The sequence below is a fragment of the Chelonoidis abingdonii genome, chromosome 2 (assembly GCF_003597395.2).
Source record: "Chelonoidis abingdonii isolate Lonesome George chromosome 2, CheloAbing_2.0, whole genome shotgun sequence".
NCBI lineage: Eukaryota > Metazoa > Chordata > Testudines > Testudinidae > Chelonoidis > Chelonoidis abingdonii.
The window spans coordinates 223,907,389-223,934,474 of NC_133770.1; the positions used below are offsets into that span (position 1 = coordinate 223,907,389).

At 44.5% G+C, this 27,086-nt stretch overlaps 1 protein-coding gene and 1 pseudogene across 1 annotated transcript in view; one reads left to right on the forward strand and one right to left on the reverse strand.

Moving 5' to 3' along the window:
• CCDC178 (coiled-coil domain containing 178) overlaps positions 1-26,479 on the reverse strand; it is a 379,540-nt gene extending 353,061 nt beyond the window's left edge. The window contains 5 exon segments of the mRNA XM_075061966.1: positions 2,404-2,600; positions 16,013-16,047; positions 17,353-17,492; positions 26,357-26,371; positions 26,374-26,479. Of these exon segments, the coding sequence (XP_074918067.1) occupies positions 2,404-2,600; positions 16,013-16,047; positions 17,353-17,492; positions 26,357-26,371; positions 26,374-26,479 (493 nt within the window).
• On the forward strand, positions 23,727-23,940 carry LOC142046447 (U4 spliceosomal RNA; annotated as a pseudogene).
• Positions 26,480-27,086: the final 607 nt, after the last annotated feature.

Consider the following 27,086-nt stretch of genomic DNA (forward strand, 5'->3'; position numbering starts at 1 on the left):
TAAATATAAATAGGGAATTTTGAGTATAATTAGCAATAAAATATTGCAATATATTTGATGACTATGGTGGGATGTTGTGTTTTTTTTGTTTACAGCAGAGACAATGAGGAATATCAACAGGCTTCTCAGTACACATCCTTCCTAAACCTATGACCACCTTCTAGATCAGACCTGGGCAAACTACGGCACACGGGACACACAGATTCATAGACTCATAGACTCATAGGTCAGAAGGGACCAATATGATCATCTAGTCTGACCTCCTGCACAAGGCAGGCCACAGAACCCTACCCATCCACTTTTATAACAACCCCTAACACATGACTGAGTTATTGAAGTCCTCAAAATTGTGGTTTGAAGACCTAAGCTGCAGAGAATCCACGCCAGCAAGCGACCCATGCCCCACGCTGCAGAGGAAGGCTGAAACGAACTCTCCAAGGGCCTGCCAATCGCGCTGGAGGAAATTCCTTCCCGACCCCAAATATGGCGATCCGAGCTAAACCCTGAGCATGTGGGCAAGACTCACCAGCCAGCACCCAGGAAAGAAATTCTTGGCATGTAACTCAGTTCCCATCCCATCCACATCCCCTCACAGACCATGAGCAGACTTATCTGCTGATAATCCAAGATCAATTGCCCAAATTAAACTATCCCATCATATCATCCCCTCCATATACTTATCAAGCTTAGTCCTATAAGCCAGATAAGTCTTTTGCCCCCACTACTTCCCTCGGAAGGCTGTTTGCAGAACTTCACTCCCTAATGGTTAGAAACCTTCGTCTAATTTCAAGTCTAAACTTCCTAATATCCAGTTTGTAACCATTTGTCCTTGGCTACATTAGTACTAAGCTAAATAATTCCTCTCCCTCCCTAACGTTAATCCCCCTGATATATTTAGTATAGAGCAAGCATACTCCCCCGGCAGCCTTCTTTTGGCCAGGCTAAACAAGCCAGCGTCTTTGAGTCTTCCTTCATAAGGCAGGTTTTCCATTCCTCGGATTATCCTAGTAGCCTGTCTCTGAACCTGTTGCCAGTTGTTGAATTCTATCTTCGTAAAACAGGGACACCCAGAACTGCACACACATATTTCAGATGGGTCTTTGATCAGCAGCCTTATGTAAATGGTAATAACACCTCCTTATCCTGCTGGAAATACCTCGCGGATGGACCCGTCCTGTCCTCACCCTTGAGCTCTGCTGGGAAGGCTAGTCCCGGGCCCCTCCTCTGCCTGTCGCCACATTCCCCGCAGCCACGCGCACCAGCGCAGGCGCCACTACAGCCCCGCCGCTCCATGGGCAGCATAGGGAATGCCAGCTGGCTCTGGGCCGGGTGTCGTGGCTGCGAGCTCCTGCTGCGTAAGGGGCAGGAGCGGGTGGGTTGGGGTAATGGGGAGCAGGGGTTAACTGGGGGGCAGCCCAGGGAGGAGGAGGTGGTTGGATGGGGTAGAGGTTCTGGTGGCGGTCAGTGGATGGGGAAGCAGGAAGGGTTGGGAGTGGGAAGTTCGGGGGGGCCTGTCAGAGGGGACAGGGGATAGTGGATAGGGGTCGGAGGGCAGTGAGTCAGGGGGCGTTTGGATAAGGAGCTCAGATGTCTGGGGGGGCAGTTAGGGGGGGGGGGGCTGCCGGGAGGGGGTGGTCAGGGGACAAGGAGCAGAGGGTGGTTGGATAGGGGGTGGGAGTCCCGGGATGGCTGTCAAGGGCCGGGGGTGTGGATAGGGGTCAGGGCAGTCAGGGGACAGGGAGCAGGAGGTTTGGATAGGGGGCAAGGGTCCCGGGAGAGGGCTGTCAGGGGACAAGGAGCAAGGGAGGTTGGATGGTTTGGAAGTTCTAAGGGCGGTGGGAAGTGGGAGGGGGCAGAGACCACGCTGTTTGGGGAGGCACAGCTTTCCCTACTCAGCCCTCCATACAGTTGCGCAACCCCAATGTGGCCCTCAGGCCAAAAAGTTTGCCCACCTATGATCTAGATATTTGAGTACCAAAGACCAAAATCATCTATTCCAATCTCCTATAATATACAGAACAGCTCCTACTAAATATTAATAAGATCTTTATCCAAGTATTTCTACATTTTAATTATTCCTAAAAACAATTTTTTTTTACTTTAGTCTAATTTTATGTTTTTGCTCCTTGTTCACGTTCCCTGCATGATCCTGATTAATTCCTTCCTCTTCCCAGTGTTCATTCCTTTGAGATATTTCCTAAATAAATGCTCATTTGTTCCATCATATGTTCAATTTTTTTCTGCATAGTTGTTTAAGTAAACCAAATTCCTAACTGTAAGTCAATAGTTTACTGCAGTGCCAGAAAAGCTAATGTGACTCCAATCTAACTGTCCTTGATTATCCTCTCCCTCATAATAGGCAGACTATAACTTAATGAAAACTGTTAGTTTTAATCACAATACCTTTTTGTACAGCTATAGGGAATTGCTGAAGCCTCCAAATTGACATGCAATCAATTTTCATTACAAGCTTTTTCTTTCGCTGTTTTTCCCGCTTCAAAGCTTCTTCAGCCTCTTTACGTTCAGCTTCTAGTCGCTTAATCAGCTCAGCAACCTCTGATAACACTGCTTTTGTTTCCTGCTTTAAGGTTAAAGTCCTGCTGTTTTAAAATACATTTTTAAAAGTTACATATAAAACAATATATACGTGTACATATATATACACAAATATATGTTTACATACACACACACACACCTACCTTCAGCTAAAGTTGTCCTATTCACATATACCAAAGTATATACCAGGGATCCGCAACTTTTGGCACATAGGCCGTCAGGAAAATCCGCTACTAGGACAGTTTGTTTACCTTCAGCGTCTGCACGTTTGGCCACGGTTCATCGTTCATCGTTCCAGGACAATGGGGGCTGTGGGAAGCGGCGCAGGCTGAGGGATGTGCTGGCCGCCGCTTCCTGCAGCCCCCATTGGCCTGGATGGTGAATCGCGGCCAGTGGGAGCTGCGATTGCCGAACCTGCGGATGCTGCAGGTAAACAAACGGTCCGGCCCACCAGCCGATTTCCTTGACAGGCCACGTGCCAAAGACTGCCAGTTCCTAGTATACACAATTCCTTGCAATATAAAACTGGCACTTTCAATAGTATTTTCCCCTAAGAACATAAGAACATAGGAATGGCCATACAGGGTCAGACCAAAGGTCCATCCAGCCCAGTATCCCATCTGCTGACAGTGGTCAATGCCAGTTGTCCCAAAGAGAGTAAACCTAACAGGTAATGAGCAAGTGATTTCCCTCCTGCCATCCATCTCAACTGTCTGACAGAGGCTAGGGACACCATTCCTTACCAATCCTGACTAACAGCCATTAATGGACTTAACCTCCATGAATTTATCTAGTTCTCTTTTAAACCCTGGTATAGTCTGAGCCTTCACAACTTCCTCAGGCAAGGAGTTCCACAGGTTGACTGTGTGCCATGTGAAGAAGAACTTCCTTTTATTTGTTTTAAACCTGCTGCCCATTAATTTCATTTGGTGGCCCCTAGTTCTTATATTATGGGAACAAGTAAATAACTTTTCCTTATTCACTTTCTCCACACCACTCATGATTTTATATACCTCTATCATATCCCCCTTAGTCTCCTCTTTTCCAAGCTGAAAAGTCCTAGCCTCTTTAATCTCTCCTCATATGGACCCCTCCTCATATGGGACCCATTCCAAACCCCTAATCATTTTAGTTGCCCTTCCCTGAACCTTTTCTAATGCCAGTAAATCTTTTTTGAGATGAGGAGACCACATCTGTGGGCATACCATGGATTTATATAAGGGCAATAAGATATTCTCCGTCTTATTCTCTATCCTTTTTTTAATGATTCCAGACATCTTGTTTGCTTTTTTGACTGCCAGTGCATACTGCATGGACATTTTCAGAGACCTATCCACGAGGACTCCAAGATCTCTTTCCTGATTAGTTGTAGCAAAATTAGCCCCCATCATATTGTATGTATAGTTAAGGTTATTTTTCCCAATGTGCATTACTTTACATTTATCCACATTACATTTCATTTGCCATTTTGTTGCCCAATCACCTAGTTTTGTGAGATCTTTTTGAAGTTCTTCACAGTTTGCTTTGGTCTTAGCTATTTTGAGCAGTTTAGTATCGTCTGCAAATTTTGCCACCTCACTGTTTACCCCTTTCTCCAGATAATTTGAGTTGATAGGATTGGTCCTAGGACTGACCCTTGGGGAACACCACTAGTTACCATTCTGAAATTTTACCATTTATTCCTACCCTTTGTTCCCTGTCTTTTAACCAGTTCTCAATCCATGAAAGGATCTTCCCTCTTATCCCATGACAATTTAATTTAAGTAAGAGTGTTTGGTGAGGGACCTTGTCAAAGGCTTTCTGGAAATCTAAGTACACTATGTCCACTGAATCCCCCTTGTCTACATGTTTGCTGACCCCTTCAAAGAACTCTAATAGATTAGTAAGACATGATTTCCCTTTACAGAAACCATGTTGACTTGTGCCCAACAATTTCTATTCTTCTACGTGTCTGACAATTTTATTCTTTACAATTGTTTCAGCTTATTTGCCCGGTACTGACATTAGACTTACCGGTCTGTAATCGCTGGGATCACTTCTAGAGACCTTTTTAAACATTGGTGTTACATTAGCTATCTTCCAGTCATTGGGTACAGAAGCTGATTTAAAGGACAGGTTACAAACCATAGTTAATAGTTCCGCAATTTCACATTTGAGTTCTTTCAGAACTCTTGGGTGAATGCCATCTGATCCTGGTGACTTGTTACTGTTAAGTTTATCAATTAATTCCAAAATCTCCTCTAATGACACTTCAATCTGTGACAATTTCTCAGATTTGTCACTTACAAAGAACGGCTCAGGTTTGGGAATCTCCCTAACACTCTCAGCCATGAAGACTAAAGCAAATAATTCATTTAGTTTCTCCGCAATGACTTTACCATCTTTAAGTGCTCCTTTTTTAATCTTTGTACCCTCACTTTATTTCAGATACAGAGTATAGTAATGTTAAGATGAGTTCCTGTCTGCATCCTGTAGAACTTGCCGTACGGGTATTGCCCTGGCCTCTTCTTTTGTCATTCAATGTTGAACGCATTCTACAACAATATGCATCACCTCACCTTTTGGGGGCGAAGCCAGACTTTTTGGCACCTGCTCCCCTACTTGGTGTAAACATGCTTGTGCCAATCAGAAATGAACACACACAGGTTTTGGACCCCGTCCCCTATGACACTTCTGTGATGTCATAGTAGGTACTTTAGGTCGCCCTGCCATGTGCAGGCAGGGAGAGGAGAAAGAAAAACGAATCCTGTGTATCCTGTGTACCCCGTAACCAAGCCTGATCACCTCGAAGCCTCTCTCTCAGCTCACGTGTTTCAAACAGAGTTTCTACGTTTGCCGGTCGTTATGCGTTGGTTTGTATTTGTAAGTATCAGTTATTACTAAATGCTGCATCTTTGTTTATAAATATTGTTAGTAGATATTTTAGTCATTGTGTGTTTTAAGTTTTATTAACTCTATTAGCTAATCATACGCTGCTCCCTTACCCCTTGTAACTATCCCCAATAAAACTTTAAATTGATTAATTTTAGTTGTGTGTGTCTGCAGTTTGCATCGTGGCCCATATTCTCCTTGCATCCCTTACCTATATAGTCTATTGCCACTTGCAGCCTGGTAAATAACAGGCCTGCATTTCCTTTCGCCCCTGCGAATACGTGGCAATCTACAAGTTTTTCCGCAATTACTTTACCATCTTTAAGTGCTCCTTTTTTAATCTCTGTACCCTCACTTTATTTCAGATACAGAGTATAGTAAATGTATAGTAAAATGGCTGACGACATAAGCTCTCATTTGCTTATGGGGATACTATCCAGAGAGGAGTACAACTGCAAAATTCTTCCAGATCCCTTTAATGTACTTTTTCTTGCTGAGAAAGTACCTTATTAAAACATCTGTACCCCGATAAATCTCAATGGGGTCCCAATATCATCTTACCATGAGCATTTAGACTTAGTCATAATTCCACTCTGTGAAAACCTGCTACAAAACATGCTTCAAGCACTAAGGTTAAAATAATTTCCATAAAAGAATCTCTGAGGTCAAGATCTGCTGTTCTGATTTATACACCTACAGTAACTCCTCAATTAAAGTTGTAGTTATGTTCCTGAAAAATGCAACTTTATGCGAAACGATGTTAAGTGAATCCAATTTCCCCATAAGAATTAATGTAAATAGGGGGGGATTAGGTTCCAGGAAAAATTTTTTGCCAGACAAAAGACATGATACACATATAAAGTATAAGTTTTAAACAATTTTAAACAAACAGTTTAATACTGTACACAGCAATGAATGATTGTAAAGCTTGGTTGAGGTGGTGAAGTAAGAGGGTGGAATATGATTGTAAAGCTTGGTTGAGGTGGTGAAGTAAGAGGGTGGAATATTTCCCACAGAATGCCTTTCTGCTAAATGATGAGCTAGCACTTGGCTGAGCCCTCAGGGTTAATACGCTGTTGTTAATGTAGCCTCACACTCTACAAGGCAGCATGGACTGAGGCAAGAGAGAGAAAACACAATAGCTGCAGGGCAGTAGCTACAAACACTTCCATGAAAAAACTGAACATGATGATGAACACACGCTCTCCAGTTGGAGCGCAGCATTCCCTCTTCCTGACAGCTGCATAGGTGCTGACTTTCCAAAGTGCTGGGGGTTGCATGCATGAATGAGAGAGATGTGCATTGCCCATTTAAGTACGCTGACCACACTTCAAGTATGTTGCGTTTTTAAGCAGATCAGCCAGTTCAGACAGGAAGCAATAGCTTCTTTCTGTCCCCGAGCCCTGTGACTGTCCCCTCCTCAACTTTGTGGAGAGGGGGAAAGGAGCGGAGGGCAGGAACAGGGGGACATCCTGACATCATCACCTCTCTGTCCCCCTCACCCAGCAAGCAGGAAGCTCCCAGGAGCAGCTCCAAGGCAGAGGGCAGGTCAGGAGCAGCACAGCAGTGTGCGGAGGGTGACCTGAACTGCTGCTAGGCAGCTGCTGAGCCACATACCTTACAGGGAATTTAGGGGAGCTGATGGGTCAGGGGCTGCTGGCCCCCCTAGTTCTAATCCCCATGAAGAGGGGCTACTCTTCCAGAGAATCCTGCAAGCAGTGGATAAAGCAGGCAGCTGCCAAACAACCTTATAAGGGAGCATTGCACAACTTTAAACAAGTATGTTCCCTAATTGATCAGAAACGTAACAATGAAATAACATTAACCAGGACAGCGTTAAGTGAGGAGTTACTGCACCTAAAATATTAAAATGTTTTAAACTACAGTCTTAAGGGCTGAAGCTGGGCCTCCCATTATACACCTACAATTTAAGGGTAGAAGAGACCACCAGATCATCTAGTTAACCTCTTATATAAGACAAGCCACTAAACACAACCCAGGCATTTCCATACCAGAAGAATTAGACCAAAATATTACAGCCCACAGGAGACCAAACTATTGTGTGCAGCAGGCTTAAAAAAGTCAAAAAATTGCAAGCACAGAAAGGGAGGCCACATCTTAAAATCTGGGGTGAAAGCCTTGCCTTACTGACATCAATGGGAGTTTTGCCACTGACTTCAGTGGAGCCAGGATTTCACCTCTGCCCCTTAATATTTATTGACAAGTTATGTAATTGGCTTCCTTTTGATAAATGGAAAGTCAAATTTGTTTTATTTTTAAATCAAACTTGAAAAGGTATGTACTGAATATTGTTTTTAATTGCATGAATTGTAAAAGAGCCTCAGCCTCTTTGTCAAGACAACTGTATGAATGCATTGTATTACTATTACTATAATAATCTGTGTCCACAGATGTCAAGCAAAAAAGGCTTCTAGAATTTCCAGCAGCCACAGAGGCTATTTTTGGCTGGTTCAGACCCTAAATGCCTAAAATGCAGTAGGGGTTTAACCATAGAAATGAAAGCTGTCTCGGCATAAACAGACCAATTTTTGAGACTGTGATTTATCAGTGCTTAATATACTATTGTGTTTTAGTTTCCACCTTGCAAATCAGGAAGATATTTACATTTTAAAAATGTGTATATATTAAGTATATTGCAATCATTGTTACAATTTTGAAAATTATGTTACAGAAGGGAAAACAAATTTACTAGTAAAATTCTGTCATTCAGAACAAACACCTTGAAACATCTTTACCTTCACAATACATCCCAATATCTTTATCATCCAACTTAGAGGAGTTTGATAACCAGATATCTTCACTATATTCAGTGCTGTCCATATCTGAAATCCTATGTGTATAGACAACTGTTAGTAACAAGTTCGTCATTCAAAATGGTTTACTACATATTAAACAGACACTGACAAATAAATATTGCCTTTTAGGACACAAATTAACTTGTTCCATTTTTTAAAAAGAAAAGGCTCACTCTTCCCCAAAGAGCAGCACCTAGGGAAAAATGCAGGTAAATACACTGCCTGATTCAGATGAAACTGAGAGACCATCTTGGATAAAAGGCCTTTTCCTTGGAAAACTGAGTGTAAGCTCAACCAGCAGGGCCTGCAAGTCTTCTTGCTGAAGTGATGGCTATCAGGAACGCAGTTTTCTGAGACAGGGGGCAGTGACAGGATGCAACTGAGGGCCCACCAGAGCCACCAGAACTGTGTTTAGGTCCAACAAGGGAACCACTGCTCGGACCAGAGGATGGAAGCAGAGAATCCCCTTCAGAAATCTCATCATCATGGCATTAGAAAAAACAAACTTTCCTTGAATGGGTGGGGGTGGGGTGGAACGCTGACATTACCGCCACATGCACTCTCAGCAAACTGAGTACAATGCCCAGTTTCTGAAGATTTAACAGGTAATCCAAGATGTCCTGGATGGAAGCCTCTGTCAGTTGTGTCTCACCAGGACCTCACCAGGAACCTCTTCCATTTCTCTAAATAAGCCATCCTAGCGGAGGACTTCCTACTTGTGAGTAGGACTTGTCAGACTGCCTCGGAACACTTCTCTTCCTCTTCATTTAGCCATGCAGTAGCCATGCTGTGAAGTGCAGGGAACTGATCACAGGATGCAGGGTGCAGTCATTTTTCTCACAAGGAGAGAATCTTTTGTCTCTCACGGGTTCCCACACCTCCTTCTAAATGGAAAAACACCAGGTTTAAGATGGATTCCAGTACCAGGTGACATGGTCACATGTCCTGTGAGACCCCAAGCCTCCACTGTTCCTGAGCTGACTCACATGAACACAGGAAGACTTGTAAGTAAACAGAGCCATTTACAACCAATTGTCCTAGTCAATGGGATCCCTCAAGATTCCAAGCCACTATTAATGACCCACACTTTGCATAATTACAATAAGACTTCAGAGTAACACTTCATATTTCCAGCTTCAGATAAAAGAATGATACATTCATACAAATAGGATGAACACAGTCAGCAGATTACAAGCTTTGTAGAAACACCTTATAAGAGACCTTTTGCAGAAAGCATATTCCAGTTACATTATATTCACACTCACAAGCATATTTCCATAAACATATGGAGTGCAACGTCACAGTGGGGACAAGTATAGATCTTCCTGCCCAGAAGAGCCAACCACTTGAAGTCTCTGCCCTTGTGGGCAGACTTGAACTCACCCTGCTGAGCTCTGTTGTTTACCACTGTTATGACCAGGGAATTCGGGGCCAGGTGAGAAGAGAACCCCTCAAATCCCTGCATGGGAACAAAGTAGTGCTTTTCAATGCACTTAGCTACCAGTATACCACAGCCAGTGTACTCCACAAGGCTCTCGCTGGCTCAAGTAGCACATCACTGAACAGGAGCATCACTCTTCCAGGGATGGCAGGCTGTAAATTGTCCACCCGTCTGTGCATGTTCTCTTGAAGAAACTCCACCTGGATGCCTAGGAAAGTGGTTACGCTGCATAAAAAGCCCTCTGGAATAGAGGGGGAGGACGAACCAAGCAGCACAGCATCATCCAGCAACGAGGAAGAAGGTTTCAGCTAAGCCAAACTGACTCTCACCCATGGGAAGACATCCCAGGAGGGAGGACTCCAGCAGCTCTGCAGGGAGGAAGTCCACCCATACCTGGGCTTGCAGCTGATCTGAAACCACTGCCATTGACCTGATGGGTGACTTCAGCATCTAATGGGATGAAGAGCGGGATCTCTGGGAATTCATCAGGGGATGACGAGCAGCAAGATCATCAGAACCTTGGAACTCATCAGATGATGCAGAGCGGGAAGATGATGATCCCAACTCGGAATCAAAAGTGTCCCAGGATCTCAGCAACATGGGTGGAGCAATGCCTGAGGGAGCCAATAGGCAGTCTGACTCATCTGTCACCTAGAACGAGGCAGGAATTGGTGCCCCAATGAAGGAAGTACCCTTAATACAGAGCATGCCATTGCTGCAAGCAGTGTCCGTCACAGCATAAACAGCAGTACCCGAGCACCAAAATACATCAACATCAAGAATGGCAAAAGCTGCCCTGAGAGCACCTCCAGCATTTAATGCAGTGAGTCGGAAGAGAGTCCAGTGCCAAGGTCCTCCCCAACTGCTTCTGGTACTGGCTCCATTTCCACCACAGGGAGGGGAGATCTGGATGCAGTGTTTTCAGACACAAGGGTTCAGTGGCTCACTCCATCAGAGGGCTATAGGTGCCATAGCCCTGAGAAAGTCCTGGATGAAGAGTGAGGTTGGGACCAAAAGGCAGAGTAGGTCTGCGGCTGGTTGGTACACTGGCAGCATGGATGCAGTCGGTACCGGCATCTCCCTTATCAGTACTGGACTCAATGGATGCCTGGAGGCCTGAAGTGGAGTAGATGGTACAGGATTTCTGCCTTCCCATTCAGCTCCAGGAAAGGGTCAGTGGTACCAGTGCCATCCCAAGTGTCAGAACTGGTCACATGCCAATCTGCACTTTTCCTGGGGGAGGCAGAGTTGTCCCACAACCTGGAATGGTACCAACTGGTCTGAGACCTCTTTCTCGGATCCTCTGTCTCTTCAGCATGGCACTTGCCCAGAACAAAAGGAAGCAGTGCTCTCCGAGCCTGAGGGTGATCCTCAACCCAAGAAAGGCCTCAGTGCCAGATCATACCACATGGTCTTTTCAAGCAGGTGCTGCTTGTGGTGAAGGTACAGCACCACCTGAGTCCTCTTTTTAAAGAGTTTACAGATCAATCAATGCTCCTTAAGGCGGGCCTCGCTAAAACAAAGCAAGCACCTAGTATGGGGGTCGCTGTTAGAGATCACCCCTCCACAAAATGGACAGTCTTTAAACCCTGGTGAAGGCATCACTGAGGAACACTATCTACTGACTACTAACTAATACTAACCATCTAACTGTACACAAGAGACTAGACTAAGACTGAATACAAGGTTGAGAGACTACAATCACACAGAGCTCCTACTCCAGCCACAGGCGGTGCGAAGGAACTGAGAGGAGTCAGGGCGCTGCCGCCTCATAAAGCTAAGGGAGAGGCCACAGCCATGAGGTGCTAGTGATGCCCCTCTACAAGTACTGTTAGGCATAAGTCTCCAGCTCCAGTGAGCTTGGCGCGCACACACCTAAGTGGAATACACATCGGCATCCACTCAAAGATGAATTTGGTACTATTTCCCGTACCACACTTCCAATTAAGAAGAAGAGGAGACTGGATAAATACAGATGTGAGTAGGATGCTTACTGGAGTGAACTTTGCTTACATGAAGAAGCTAAATTCAACTGTTTTTGTACTAAGCCACAACAAACCAAACATGGTGAATACTTAAGTTTAAAAGCAAACAATATATTCCAAAATAAAAGAACATAACAGCAAAGTAAGGGGACCCGATGTTCTGATTTTACAGGGACAGTCCCAATATTTGGGGCTTTTATTTATATGGACTCCCCCCACCCCATCCTGATTTTTCACACTTGCTATCTGGTCACCCTACAGCAAAGCTATAAAGAGTGTTGCTATTACACAAGAAAATAAATACGAAAAAGAAAATTAAGACCATGAATCATTCTAGTCTTGCGAGATTTTGAAAATGGTATGCTTCTATCTTGTACTTTCTAATAATATATGATATACTTCAGAGGTATAGGTAGGATGAATAACTGAGCAGGATAAGGTTTAAGTACTGAATTAATTGGCTTATTATCTGTTTTAAAAGAGAATAACTGTTTGCTGGGATGTCTTCTGACATCTAAAAAGCCAGCAGTTCTAAGTCCCTTGACTTCTACGGGTCCTGTTGTATTGATTTCAACAGCCACAACAGTTCCCAACCAATTATCTGCTACTAAAGGCTTGAGCAAGACACTGTGGCTCAACTTCCACTTGGAGAGGTGGTGGTAGGGATCCCCCACCCAGAGAGGCAAATGCAAGGACCCCTTTCCTGCCCAAGAACAGCAGCAGAGGTCCCACTTCCCACAGAGAAGCAGAAGATTCCCACCTTTCCCTACCCAAAAAGCCAGGGTGGCACAAGAGGGACCCACCAATATTTACCCCAGCACCCAGTATGTATCTGTTTGGGGGGGCTGGGAGGGGACCAGTGCATTTTTCTCTTGACGCCAGAATCCTCTGCTTGGATGCTGTTGGTGGGCACCCTAGAGCTCTGAGTCTCGGCATTAACACCCTGTTGAGTTGCATGGGGCAGCTCTTCCATCTCAGAGCTATTGTTTCACGCTGACTGCTGATTCAGGCAGACATCATTGCATCAGTTACTCTTAATACACATTTTCAAGGGTTTCTTTACAACCATGAGGGCTAGAAACTTATTTATTAAATGAAAGCTGGAATTCTGGTATAATCGCATGATTCCAGGAGCTAGGGCCTTACGCACAGGCATTTTGTGCTTATGCCCAATTGCTGAAGCCATAGAGGCTCCTCTGCTATGTTCTACACATACAGCACTGCAGCCATCAGCTCTCCCACGTGTCGGTCCATCTTTCCATCTGCCCTATACAGCTTGCACAGACAGTGGGAAGTGGAACCAACACCAAGGAAATGAGGAGGGAAGGGAAGCTGGACACAGATTCTGGGTAATGTAGAATCTGGGAGGCCAGACGCTGACCTCCACTATTGGGTGAACAGAGGGTCAATAGTAGAATTTTCTCTTCCCTGCTCCCTGCCTGAGCCCATCTCAGTTCCCACTCCTCTCGTTTAACTGCAGTGCAAAGGGAAGTACGAAACAGACCCAAAAAGAGAGAACATAGAGCTGACAGTGAAATGGGAGGAAGGACACATAGTTGATTCAAAAACAGCTGCAGCCACAGCACCAGACAGCTAACATCTTCAGATAATTAAGACCCCAAATATGGAGAGAAGATGAATGAAGGGATAAGAGGGGGGAGAGGGAAGAAGACAGAGAGCTGAGGTCCTTAAGGAAGACAGCACAAAGAAGGAGTGATAGGAAGGGAATTAAAGAGACTGGAAGTTTGGAAAGAGGAAGGAAAGAATAATGAGTGGAAAGGAAACACTGGGAGGACCAGCGACTGTAAGAATTTTTGGGGAGGCTAGAGTGTGTATAGAGTCTTGTGAAACTGGAAGGAGGTACCAGAATCTGAAAAAAGGGATACAGAAAAATAGGATTTGGAACATCAGCCAAGGACTGCTACTGGAGATACCTGGAAAACATCAGAAACTGAGAAGTTCAAAGATCGTTAAGAACACTAGAAGAAGCCCAAGCAGAACATTCAGACTCAATGAAAGGAGGAGGGAACTCAATGCACAGCTTGGGAGCCTGTTAGTTTCCAATTCATGCTTCCCCAGCCATATGGAGCATTCCTGGATCTCAGGAAACTGAAAACAAGGAAAAACAACGAGGAGTCCTTGTGGCATCTTAGAGAGACTAACTAATTTATTTAGGCATAAACTTTTGTGGGCTAGAACCCACTCCATCAGATGCATGGAGTGAAAATACAGGAGCAGGTATAAATGCATGAAAAGATGGGAGTTGCCTTACCAAGTGTGAGGTCAGTCTAACAAGACAATTCAATTAACAGAAAAATAGTATTAATTTGCAAACTGGACACCATCAAATTAGGCCTGAATAAAGACTGGGAGTGGTCGGGTCATTACAAAACCTAAACCTAATTTTCCCCATACTTATTTCTCCCTACTGTTACTCACACCTTCTTGTCAACTGTTTGAAATGGGCCACTCTCATTACCACTACAAAAGTTATTTTTCCTTCCTTGGTATCCTACTGTTAATTGAATTGTCTCATTAGACTGACCTCACACTTGGTAAGGCAATCCCTTCTGCCCATCTGAGTTAGCAGCAACAAGGGCTAGGTTCAGTATCTAGGGGTTCCGTTTCAATAACGAAATGCAAAACTGGCTTGAGCCCCCACCCAGTGACCTAGGACAATTACATACCACCCCCGGGCGCCTCTGGGAGGCAATACTTCCCCTCTTGCAAGCACAGAGTCTGAGTGTAGCTAAATCCTTTTAATAAAGGAGGGAAACAAAGCAGCATTATGTTGGGGAAACATCACAAACAGGATTCATAACACAAACCATGAGCAAAAGACCCACCAGAAGTAAGTTTGGCGGTATCCTTTTCCCCTCAGGGTCTTAAGTCCAACACCCCAAAAGTCTCTTGAGTCCAGCAACCCAAAAGTCACTCAAAAATCCAACCCAAAAGTTTCTGCCCCTGGTGAGTGCAGCCCCCGAGCTTGAAAGTTTATCTGCTGAGTTTTACACACACCCTCAGGCTGGGTGGAAATGGGGGGGGGAAGGGGCACATAGGGTGTTGAGGGGGCACCTTACGTGGTCTGAGGCCACCTGTCCCACCTCTCCATGGGGTTCTGCTGCAGCCTTCACCATGAGCCGCTCCACTCCACCAGCCATCCCACAAACTGCTCTGCCCCGCTTCACTCCACTCACCATCCCGTGGGCCGCTCCAGCCATCCCACAAACTGCTCCACTCTGTCAGCCACTTAGCAATATATCTTCAGGCTCCCACAGTAGTTAACACAGCACTCAGTGATCTCATCTCTTAGTAATTTTAGCTCTTTAGAGATTTCAGCTCTTAGTAGGGGAGCCCTAGCGCGGGTGCACCATTGGCCCAAAGTGAATTCAGAACAGCAGCCTGTAACTAGACTCTTAATGGAATAAAAATTAGCTCTGCTATTCAACAGTGGAGAGAGGAGGAGGAGGAGGAGGACGTGGTGGTGGTGGTGCAATTGGTGTTTCAGGCCCTCAAAAGGGGCCCATACCATCAGATACAAATATCTGTCCCCAGCCTCTCTCAATTCACTGGGTTTTGAAACCCATATTCCTTGTCTAACGAGTGCTACTTAGTTGATGGTGAGTCCTACTGTCATAAAACAGTTCCATTGGCCTTGATTCACATAATCAGAATAACACCATATTATTCTTCCTGCCCCAATAACAGGGAAACTAGGGATCCCACAGCAGCCAAAGTGACCATTTGGGTGGCTGTGGGCTCATGCTAGGTGGGGTGGGTGTGCCTATGCAAACAAGACTAGCCCCTAAAGGTCTTTTCCACAACTCGCCACAATTCACCACCAAATGTCAGGGTAGAGCTCATCCTGACTCTGCTTACACATATAAATCAAAGAAAGTTTAAGAAAATTTACACAGAACAACATGAGTTTACAAATATCAGATAGCACTGCAATGAAGTATGGTTTATCATAACTAATCTGTCCTTCACACTTAATACTTCAAGGCTAAGATTTTAAAAAATGAGACTCTACAGTAAAACTACAACTTCCATATTTTAGCACCTAACTAAGCAGCCTGATTTTCAGACGTGACGAGCACCTAACAGACCCCTCTGACATCAACTGGTCATTTAGGTCAAATACTTCATATATCATTATTGATCCCCTGAGTCAGCCAGTTCCCCAAAATGCTATACAAAAAAAAAGTATGGTAATTATAATTCTATTCAAAGCATGGTGGAAAATGTGTGAAGCGCTGAAGTGCATATAGTGTGGTTTTTAGGCAGACTAACTTATCAAACAATTATCCGGCATTAAAACAAAAATCATGTATAATTCTTACCATGGAATTTTCTCCTTCTCAAGTATACAATCATGCTGCAAACATAAAATATAAATTTCACTAAGGCATCTTGGTCAAATGCATGTTTTCTAATATAAAAGGTCACTAAACTTTACATTGCAAGAGGGCCATGTCAATGTACATAAACATGAATTTGTTTTTACCTGCTTTAAAAATAATTATAGCTAATGTGTCTTTGGAACTGTGTAGATTCCAAATATATATGGACTCTAACATCCTTTCAGTTAAATAAGATAAATGATAATCGACCCCTAAATAAGAGTCTTTTTAAAAAAAACTTCTATTAATAGCTGCTCCATACCATGCCAAAAATTATGAATAAATAATGTTAGTACTCAAAAACAGTCTTTGTCAATACAAAGAAATACCAATATAGATGCCATTTTATACACATTATCTATTAACCAATTTTGCAATGTATCTTTCATACAGTTTCTCCACTTTCTTCAAAAACATGAAGCAGACAGGGTAGGTTCTTCCTTTAACTTTGCTAATTGCTATTTGGAAAAACCTCCTCATATAAGAGTATATTCTCTCAATGACCCTGCTCATGTTCCCAGAGAAATGGGTGGCTAATTTCCTATACATGCACATATGCATTTTACCTTTCTTCTACCCTATCTGTCAGTATGTTTCACCTCCCTCATGTCTTCTTTTCTCCCAACTTAGCTTCCCTACTCATATTCTTTTTTAAAATGTATATGCCTGCTGCAAGCCACCTTCCAATCCTCCTGCAAAGTTTCCCGAAGTCTGGGAAATCCTACATACCAAGCTCCAGGAAAAGAAGATGCATAAGTCTTAATTCTACCAACATATAACCAGGTAAGAGAAAATTTATCAACCCATGCTTTTTAGCAGATATTAGAATAAAGAAACACTGCCTTTTATTTTTAAATCAAAGAACTATTAAATGTTGCTAAAAAACAAAATCACTTATTAGAAATGACACAGAGGTGCATAGATCAATTTACTTATATAGTTGATTTAGTGTCAAAAAAAGTTTTTTGTATAGCATGCAATATACTGGAGCAATCTGGCCTAGGAAAATCAAGATGTCCTCTATGTGCTTTTGGATGATGATGTGTGAAACAGATAGAGGACAGCTTGATTTTAATGAGGTAGTTTGACCCTCCAGGACTGTACATAGCTAAAAAGATGTCTTGACTGATAAATGAACTAGCTTGACCCTGGTTTAGAAACTGTATACTACTTTCCATTATTATAAAAAAGAGTAATCCTTTTCAAAGATACAACCTGGTTATCTATTCAGACCCAAGACTCTATCCATATTTGACAATTTTCAGTCACACAGTCAGTACCTGTTGAAAGGAGCTTTCTATCTTTACTTCTAGCTCTTGAATGTGGTGAATAGCTTTGTTAACACATGGAGATGGAGTGTTTACCAAAGCACAACTGCAACGCCTGGTGGGGTAATCTAGGAGCATCTCTTTAGTCTTACCTGAAAACAAAATACACACCAAAAGTCACATGAAAATTTACGAAAAAATGCTGACATTTGTAAGTAATATGTTTTGGTTTTATGATTAAGAAGACATTGCAACTAGCTCTAACAATGTGAATGCATTATGCACAAAGTTCTAGCCCATTGTCATTTACAACAGCAAACATCACATTTCAGATTTTAAGAAACTGCAAGCAGAAGTTGGCAGAGGATTAAAAATACAATCTAAAAGATGAAAGGAGAAACTCAAGAAAGTATAGAAAAATACAAAAAGGACAAAACAAAAAAAAAAAAGGAGAGAGAGAGAGAAGATAAAGGAGTCTGAGGCGAAAAAGCAATTTAATGTGTTCCTCCATCTACAGCTCATCACAAGTGAAATGAGTTTGATGGTTTATTTCTTGCCCTTAGTGGATAATTGTCCAAATAAGGAAAATGACAATGATAAGTAACAGGAAACAAGTGCCAGCTTCTGCTCTAGAAAGGCCCAAAGTGGAACAGAAAAGGTGAAAGAATATCTCTGGTGGACCTGCTTGGCAGGTTTGCATATACTACACCTAGCTCTAGCCAGTGTTCACTTTTACTGTTTGGAGGAATGAAAGCATAGAACAATCCTTTTGCATAAGGAGAATTAGCTCAAATGGTAAAGCACTTGCTTAGCATACGAGAGGTAGCGAGATCGATGCCCGCATTCTCCAGAAGGCTTTCGTGGGGAGGGATAGCTCGGTGGTTTGAGCATTGGCTTGTTAAACCCAGGGTTATGAGCTCAATTCTTGAGGGGGCCATTTAGGGAACTGGGGTAAAAATCTGTCTGGGGATTGGTCCTGCTTTGAGCAGAGGGTGGGACTAGATGATCTCCTGAGGTCCCTTCCAACCCTGATATTCTATGATTTTCATTTTGGGGCAGTGAAACTATCCCAGGAATAAACCATTTTAAGCAAACATATTAAAAAACTATAAGGTTTCCCTGAGTCCCCTACTCAATTCACATGCAGCAGTATCTTATCAACCTGCTGAGTAAGGGTACATCTACACTACACGCTGGATCAGCGGGTAGCGATCGATCTATCGGGGATCGATTTATCGTGTGTAGTGTAGATGTGATAAATCGATCCCGAGCGGTGCACTGTGGGTAGCTGTTCCTCAGCTATCCCATAGTTCCCACTTCCGTGTTGAGAGCACAGTGCCTGATGGGCAGAAAACATTGCCCCGGGTGGTGCTGGGTACAGCCTCACCCCTCCCTTTGTGAAGGCAGCAGACAACCCTTTGGCGCCTTTTTCCCGGAGTGCATTGAGCAAACGCCATAGCACAGCAATCATGGACCCTGAGATCACAAACGGTATCCTGACCGTTGTCAACACCTCGCGTACTCTCGTGCTGACTATACTGAACAATGAACTGCAAAGGCAGGAGGAGAGGAGGAGGCAGCTATTGCTGAGCGGCGAGGACAGCGATGACGAGATGGAGGCAGAATTCTCCATAACCGCTGGCCCCAGCGTTTTGGAGCTACTGCTATTAACGGGGCATCTTCTACCCATTGAACGCCGAATTTGGGGCACGGGAAACAAGCACAGACTGGTGGGACCGCATTGTTTTAACGGTGTGGGGACGATTCGCAGTGGCTGCGAAACTTTCGCATGCGTAAGAGCACTTTCTTAGAACTTTGTGACATGCTTTCCCCTGCCCTGAAACGCCATAATACAAACATGAGAGCAGCCCTCACAGTGGAGAAGCGAGTGGCAATAGCCCTCTGGAAGCTTGCAACGCCAGACAGCTACCGGTCAGTCGGAAATCAATTTGGAGTGGGCAAATCTACTGTGGGGGCTGCAGTGATGCAAGTAGCCAAAAGCAATCGTTAAGCTGCTGCTACGAAAGGTTGTGACTCTGGGAAACGTGCAGGTGATAGTGGATGGCTTTGCTGCAATGGGTTTCCGAACTGTGGTGGGGCCATAGATGGAACCCATATCCCTATCTTGGCCCCAGAACACCAGGGCACCCAGTACGTGAACCGCAAGGGGTACTTTTCAATGGTGCTGCAAAGCACTGGTGGACCACAAGGGACGTTTCACCCACATCCACGTGGGATGGCCAGGAAGGGTTCATGACGCTCGCGTCTTCAGGAGCACTAGTCTGTTTAAACGGCTGCAGCAAGGGAATTACTTCCCAGACCAGAAAATAACCGTTGGGAATGTTCAAATGCCTATAGTTATCCTTGGGGACCCAGCCTACCCCTTGATGCCATGGCTCATGAAGCCATACACTGGCAGCCTGGACAGTGGTCAGGAGCTGTTCAACTACAGGCTGAGCAAGTGCCGGATGGTGGTAGAATGTGCATTTGGCCGTTTAAAGGGTCGCTGGCGATCATTACTTACTCGCTCAGACCTCAGCCAAACCAATGTCCCGCTTGCTATTGCTGCTTGCTGTGTGCTCCACAATCTTTGTGAGACTAAGGGGGAGACATTTATGGCTGGGTGGGAGGCTGAGGCAAATCACCTGGCCGCTGAGTACGAGCAGCCAGAGACCAGGGCGATTAGAAGAGCACACCTGGAGGCGCTGCGCATCAGAGAAGCCTTGAAAACGAGTTTCAGCACGGCCCAGGGTACGGTGTGACTCTGTTTGCTTCCCCTTGATGAACCCTCCGCACTTGATGGACTTATTCAGTGTAAGCAACCCACCCTCCCCCTTTTGATTACAGGTTGGCGAAGGAAATAAATTCAGTGTCGTTTAAAAATCATTTATTATTCATTAAAAGTAATTATGCATCTGTTAAAAATCATGTGTTTTTCCTTACTACTTTTCCCTGTAAGCAACCCACCCTCCCCTTTCGATGTATTCTTTATTACAAAGGAACTATAAAAAAAGGCAGAGAATTAGGAAGGTATCCCTGGCTGCTGTGCTTTGGAAGGAGGGGGAAGGGAAAGGCCATTAAGCACATTGTAGCGTAATTACAGCCTTTTCTTGAACTCTCAGGGGGTGGAGGAGTAGGCGGGTGCAGAAAGCCTTCCCCACGCGTTCTTACACGTCTGGGTGAGGGAGATATGGGACGTGGGCTTGCAGGGAGGTTATACAGGGGCTGCAGCGGCACTCTGCTACTGCGCTGCTCTTCCTGAAGATCCACCATGCGTTGGAGGATATCAGTTTGAGCACGCAGCAGATCCAGCGTTGCATCTCGCCAACGCTGGTCTTCCTGCCTAGCCTCTCAGATCGTTCACTGCATCTTTCCTGTACTTTGCTACCACATCCTTCCAATCATTCTGTTTATCCCTCTCATTGCGTGTTACTTCAATAATTTCTGTGAACATTTCATCTCGCGTCTTCTTCTTCCTCCGCCGTATCAGAGCACGCCCTCGTGATGGCATAGGGACTGCAGAGAAATGTGCAGCTGCATGGGGAGGCAAACCAGGGTGATAAGTATGTGGAAAGATACCTTTTACAGAGCAATGATAGTACTCTTTCACATAGAACACTATCCACCTTACAGAGCACATGTGATCTCTATACAAGGTCGCATTTTGTATCGTTTAAATATTCAGTGTCTGTGTGACTGGTGTGGCACACACACAGACGCAGGTACGGCCAACCGTACGTCCACGCGGGCGATGGTAAGTAAGGCTTTAAAAGTTTGACTTCTCCGCCGTTCATATACACAGTGATCTATATGATGCCTTGCTCCTGTTAAGAGGAACCTGCAAAGCCCAAACCCCCCTCTTTCACATCCACCAACAGCGCATGGCTCCTATCATATACGATCGCTGCTAGTGATCACCCTACTTCACCCCCGCAGCGCGTTGCTGGTAGCAGGAAGAATCCTGCTTGCCAGACGCTGAAAACTCGTCGCTATCCCTCCTCCCATCCCCCCGCTCTGGCCAGTAGCAAAATCGCCATGTCTGCCCCCTATTTACATTCCTGATTTTCTACAAGGTAACAATGGATGATATCTCTCTCCTGACAATAGCACCGCAGGAGGCAGATCGTTTGTTTATGCAATGCCTTCAGTGCAATGCCTTCAATGCCTGCAGTACCAAATGTCTTGCAAAATGCATGGCGTTGAAAAGTTACCTACTATGGGGGAACGGAGAAGGCTGTCTTGGCCAGAAATGTTCTCATATATCATAAGGGTTTTGAGTTCCTCCACGATCGATTCATGGAGATTAATTTGGAGGATTTTCGCTCCATCCCAGACATGTTAACGAAATTTTCCTGTAACAGTAATGGCTGCGACTGCAGCAAAAGCCCTGGTGTCAATGCGATCTAAAAAAACCATCTTGTTTTAATCCGTGTTTGATACAGAATGAAGGGACACTTACCGGAGGTCGCTTCCATGGCTTCACTGTCTGGGCTTGTCGCTTGGGAGCGCAGGGACTGTAATTCTTGGGTCTCAAAAAGATCCTGGCTGTTGGGGTTTACGGACTGCTGTGTGCTATCACCACCACGGTCATCTTCATCCTCATCTTCCTCTCCATCTTCCCCCTCGGCTACATCCTCAGAAACACTTGATATTTCAATCCCAAGTCTGAATCCACGGACAGGGGTGGGGCACTGGTAGCGCTGAACCCCAAAATTGCATGTAGTTCAGCATAGAAGCGGCATGTTTTCGGCTCAGAGCCTGACCTTCCGTTTGCTTCTCTGGCTTTCTGGTAGCCCTGTCTAAGCTCCTTCACTTTCACTCTCTGGCACTGCAGGGAGTCCCTGCTGTGCCCTTTTCAGCCATAGACTTTGAAATTCTTTCAAAAACTTTTTCATTTCGTCTTTTGGAACGCAGTGCTGTGAGCACTGAGTCCTCACCCCAGATAGCGATCAGATCCAGAACCTCCTGTGTGGTCCAAGCTGGCGCTCTTCTTCGATTATCAGGAGACTGCATTGTTACCAGTGCATATGAGCTCTGTGTGCTCACCTGTGTGTGTGCTGACCCTCACGGTGGACAATCAGGAAATGGAATTCAAAAGTTCGCGGGGATTCAGGCTTTTTCCTGTTTACCTGGCAGTGCATCACAGTTTAGTGTCCGATGCTATCATGAGTGCCCCTGTCACAATGGTTCTGAAACCCACAAATTGGGAGTGGCTCACTTGGGGCAGAGTCAATCGCTCCCTTCTTGTTTCTAAAAATTGAGTACGTCCTGCCTGGACTGTCATAGCCCCGGCTGCCTGCCTCCAAGTGCCCCCCCCCCCCCGTTTATGTCACGAATAAGTCTATGTTTCTTATTCTTGTATTCCTCACGACTGCATGACACAAATGGGGGGGGGGGCTGCCACGGTAGCTGCGGAGGGTTGGGAGAGAAGTGAAGCAATGGTTGCGGTTCTTGCGGGAGAACCCCCTGTTAATACAGCCACGGAGTAGCTGCGCTCTTCTAATAGACTCTTCTTTCAGAGGAGTAGCCGTGTTAGTCTGGATCTGTAAAAGCAGGAGAACCCCTTTAATACAGACACTGTTAGTCTATAAGCTGCCACAGGATTCTAATGCTGCTTGACTCTTCTTGTAGGCAGGACAGACTCTATTTTTAGAAACCATAAGGGAGGGATTGACTCAGTGGCCAGTGAGTCAATCCCAAGTTTGCTTTTGCGTTGCGCCCCGGCTGATTTTAGCCAGGGGCAATCATGATAGCAGCGGACAGTTCAGAGAAGGAGAGATAACCGTCATGTCATTGCCAGTTTTCTCTGGCAGTAGACGGTACAGAACGACTGGTAACCATCTCTGCTATCATTGCAAAAGCAATTGAATGCTGGTGTGTAGCGCTCGAGTGTCGCCTCTGTCTCCACGGCATCTAGTACACAAATGGTGACGGGAAAAACAAAAAGCGGACGGTCTCTAGGGCTGCCGTGCTATTGTTTCTGCAAGGGCAATCCAGGAGAAAAAGGTGCGAAAGGACTGTCTGCTGATGTTTTTCCGGAGCAAGGAATGACTGACGACATTTACCCAGAACCCCCCGCGACCATTAACATTAGCATCAGGGGCGGGGGATCATGGAGGACGGAAAGGGGGTGCTGAGGACTCCCGCTATCCCACAGTCCTCAGCAGTCTCTTAAAAACTATTTGCATTCTTGGCTGAGCGCCCAATGTCTGTAGCTTACAACACGGTGTCTTTTATGGTTCACGGAACAGCTCATCAGTCTCTTCCCCCACCCCAGCACGAGAAATGAAAGTTAAATAAAGCAATCCTTGAGTACTTACAATGTCACCCTCTTTTGTACTGAATGCTGCTGATAGAGGCGATGCTGCAGCACTGAAGAGCATTAGAGCTTTGCACAGTGGCAGTATCATAACAATGAAGTTATCTGAGGTGTGATTATTGCTACTTGAAAATCCGCTCCTCCTTCCTGGTGGTAGATGGTACAGTACTACTGTAGACAGCAGAAACTGTTACCTTCTCCCTCTTTTGTTACACTCACCAGTAAATGGGACAGAACGGATAATAACCCTGTGAAAATTTTTGAAAGCAAAATGGGGATTGACTCACTTGGGACTGAGTCAATCCTGCCTTTATGGTTAATAAAAATAGAGTCAGTCCAGACAAGAATAGGATACAAGTGTATATTAAAGCAGTGTATCACAGCACAGCTGCTCCGCGTCAGTATTCACAGAGGGAGCCGCTGCAAGTAACGCAACTGGCTTTGCCTTCCACCTACCTGGCTACCACAGCAGTGCCCCCCCCCCATTGTTGGCATGATGTTATGAAGAATGCATGAATAAGAATCACAGACTAGTTACTGAGATAAATGAGGGGAGGCAGCCTCCATGGGCTATGACAGTCCATGCAGTTCAGAATCTTTTCTTTACACAAGAGAGGAAGGGGTCTGATGAAGCTCAGCCCCCAGGTGATAAGATGAAGACAGTTACCAGCCGTTCTGTACCATCCACTGTCAGAAAAAGGGAGTCATTCCCATTTTCACCCAGGAGCCCCCGGCCAGACTCAGCCAGGAGCACTCACTGGGCATCACCGTCTACCACTGGGGAGGGGCAGAGGAGCGGATACTGCTCTTCACCGCAGCAGCATCGCGTCTGCCAGCAGCATTCAGTACACAGAGGGTGACATTTACAGTACTCAAGGAATTATTTATTTTACTTTTCTTTACGTGCTGGGGGGGGGAAGAGACTGACGAGCTGTTCCGTGAACCACGCAAGACACCGTGTATTAAGCTACAGACATTGGGCGCTCAGCCAAGAATGCAAATAGTTTTTCAGAGACTGCTGTGGAGACTGGTAGCTGTAGTCCTCATTACCCCCTCTCCTCCCCCATGAGCATCCGTTTGAGTCTCTGGCTTCCCGTTACGGTTGTCACGCATCGCTGTGTATCCTGGAGTTTATTTTTCAAAACGCTTTTGGCATTTCCTGTTCTTTAACGGAGCTCTGATAAAACAGATTTGTCTCACCATACAGCGATCAGACTCTAGTATCTCCCGTAAGGTTTCAATGGCAGGAGCTACTGTTTGCATTTGAACTGCATCGTCCACCCGTGCTGATCACTCAGCTGACACTTGTGAAAGCAGGAAATGTTCATTCTAAAGGTCTCGGGGCTTTTGTCCTGTTTACCGGCACTCCGCATCCAGTTCGGATTGCGGGACCAGAGCGGTCACGCAGTGGTGCACTGTGGTATACCTCTAGGAGGCCAATAATGTCGATTTCCGTCCATCCACACGAACCCTAATCCGAGTTATCACTATCGAATTTAGCGCTACTCCTCTCGTCTGGGAGGAGTTCCGAAATCAATTTAAGGAGCTGTTTAACTCGATATTAATGACGACGTCGTGTGAACGGGTACAGCGTTAAATCGGTATATCGGCCATTAAACCGATTTAAAGTCACAGTGTAGACCTGGCCTTAGATTGATCCCCTCCCGCCCCCACAGTGTAGACCAGGCCTAAGGGACTGTACAACTTAAGTAAGGGTATCAGAGTCTGACCCAAAATGTCATCTATTGAAGAAACCAGGAATCATGCCAAGCTGCTGAATCTAAATGAGAGTTTTGAAGAAAATATAGAGAATGCCATGCGGCTGTCCTGCAGGACTCCTGGATATAAACTGATGTGAGGCTAGCTACTGTCACTGATGTACCTGAGACTGCATACACCTTCATATGCTCTGAAGATTCAATAAATCAGATTAAGATGTAACAATGAATATGATACGAGACAGCCATTTATATGTAATTCTCTTGGAGTAAGTTTCACTTAATCTCTTGGTGTCAAATGAAACAAAAATTTGGATGGACTTTTCTAATGACTGTAACCCATTCCAGATAAAAACCAAGGACCTTTTAACCAAAATTTGTGGTGAAGGCCATTATCAGGATAGGAATGATGCCCTGCAGAAAATGTTGACATTATAATTGACTACAATAAACATCCAACACTGCCTCTGGCAGGAAACATGGATGACTGTATCTGGAGATAGCAAGCTAGCCATACCCCTGCTGCACTCTCCTAACCAGTAATGCAGCAGTTGCTCTCCCCCTATGCTCTGAGGCACAATCTCTCTTGCAGGTCCTTCTGAAGTACTGCAGTTCTACATCATGCATAATGTGGGCCAGTACCTAAAAGGCATTATCTGGCTCAACGGCTGCACAATTAAAATGGAAAAATACCAGGAAATGCAAGAGTTAAGAGTCCTAGACCAACATTATTTCTAATTTATTGTAAATATGTAGAATCTTCTAGTCCCAATTTCTTTATTAAATCTGTACTAGATTAATATTTTTGAAATATATTTCCAAAGACATGAAGGATATGGCCAAACTGATATTGCTGTGAGTGTTGCAGTTCCTAATTTTCTTCAAGTCACTAGTTTAACTGAGCAAGCTCACTTTTTCTTCTTATTTTTTAAAAATTGGATTCTTAAATTCTTTTATTTTATTAGATAAAGAAAATTACCTTCTAACTGCTCAATTTTCTCTTCAATAGATTGAAACCATGGGTGACAAACAAGACTTCACAAATCCACTCACTGGTGGCAAGTAGGAAATGTACCTTGGTGAAAAGGGTCCCACTCATCATTTTCTGCAGAATTTAAAATTTAATTTAAAAGGACACAATCTCAAATCTAATCAATTTCAGTTTTTCCAGACAGAAGAACTGAACCCTAACTTCAGAGGAAGAAGAGCCAAGAGTAGGTAGTGGCTTGAGTTTAAGAGTTCTATAGCACTCCCTCCACAACAGGATTGTGAAGCAGCACTGTGGGCACAAGGAGAGCTAAGCAAGCAAAAAACATATTAAGTACAGTTAAAAAAACATAAAAATAAAGCAATTACTTAGATCTTGTTTGAAGGCTTAAAGTCTGAACCAACTGAAAACTGTACAATACAAAGTATTTATAGGAAACTTACCATGTGATGGCTGACTACCATCCTCAGAAGAGCAGGAAAGTGACTCCATTTCAAGCACTGTTGCCAATATTACTTTGCAGCCTAATTTAAAAATTATATATTATTTATTAAAAACAAATACATTTATGTCATCAGTACAAAATTTATTTCATCCATATTAACTAGACATAACGTTGGTCAAAACCACCAAGAGATTTTTATTATGGGTTCAAATCTTCTACCAACAGAAAAGCATGTGTGAGACAGCTGATGATATTACAAAGCACAAAATTAAACCA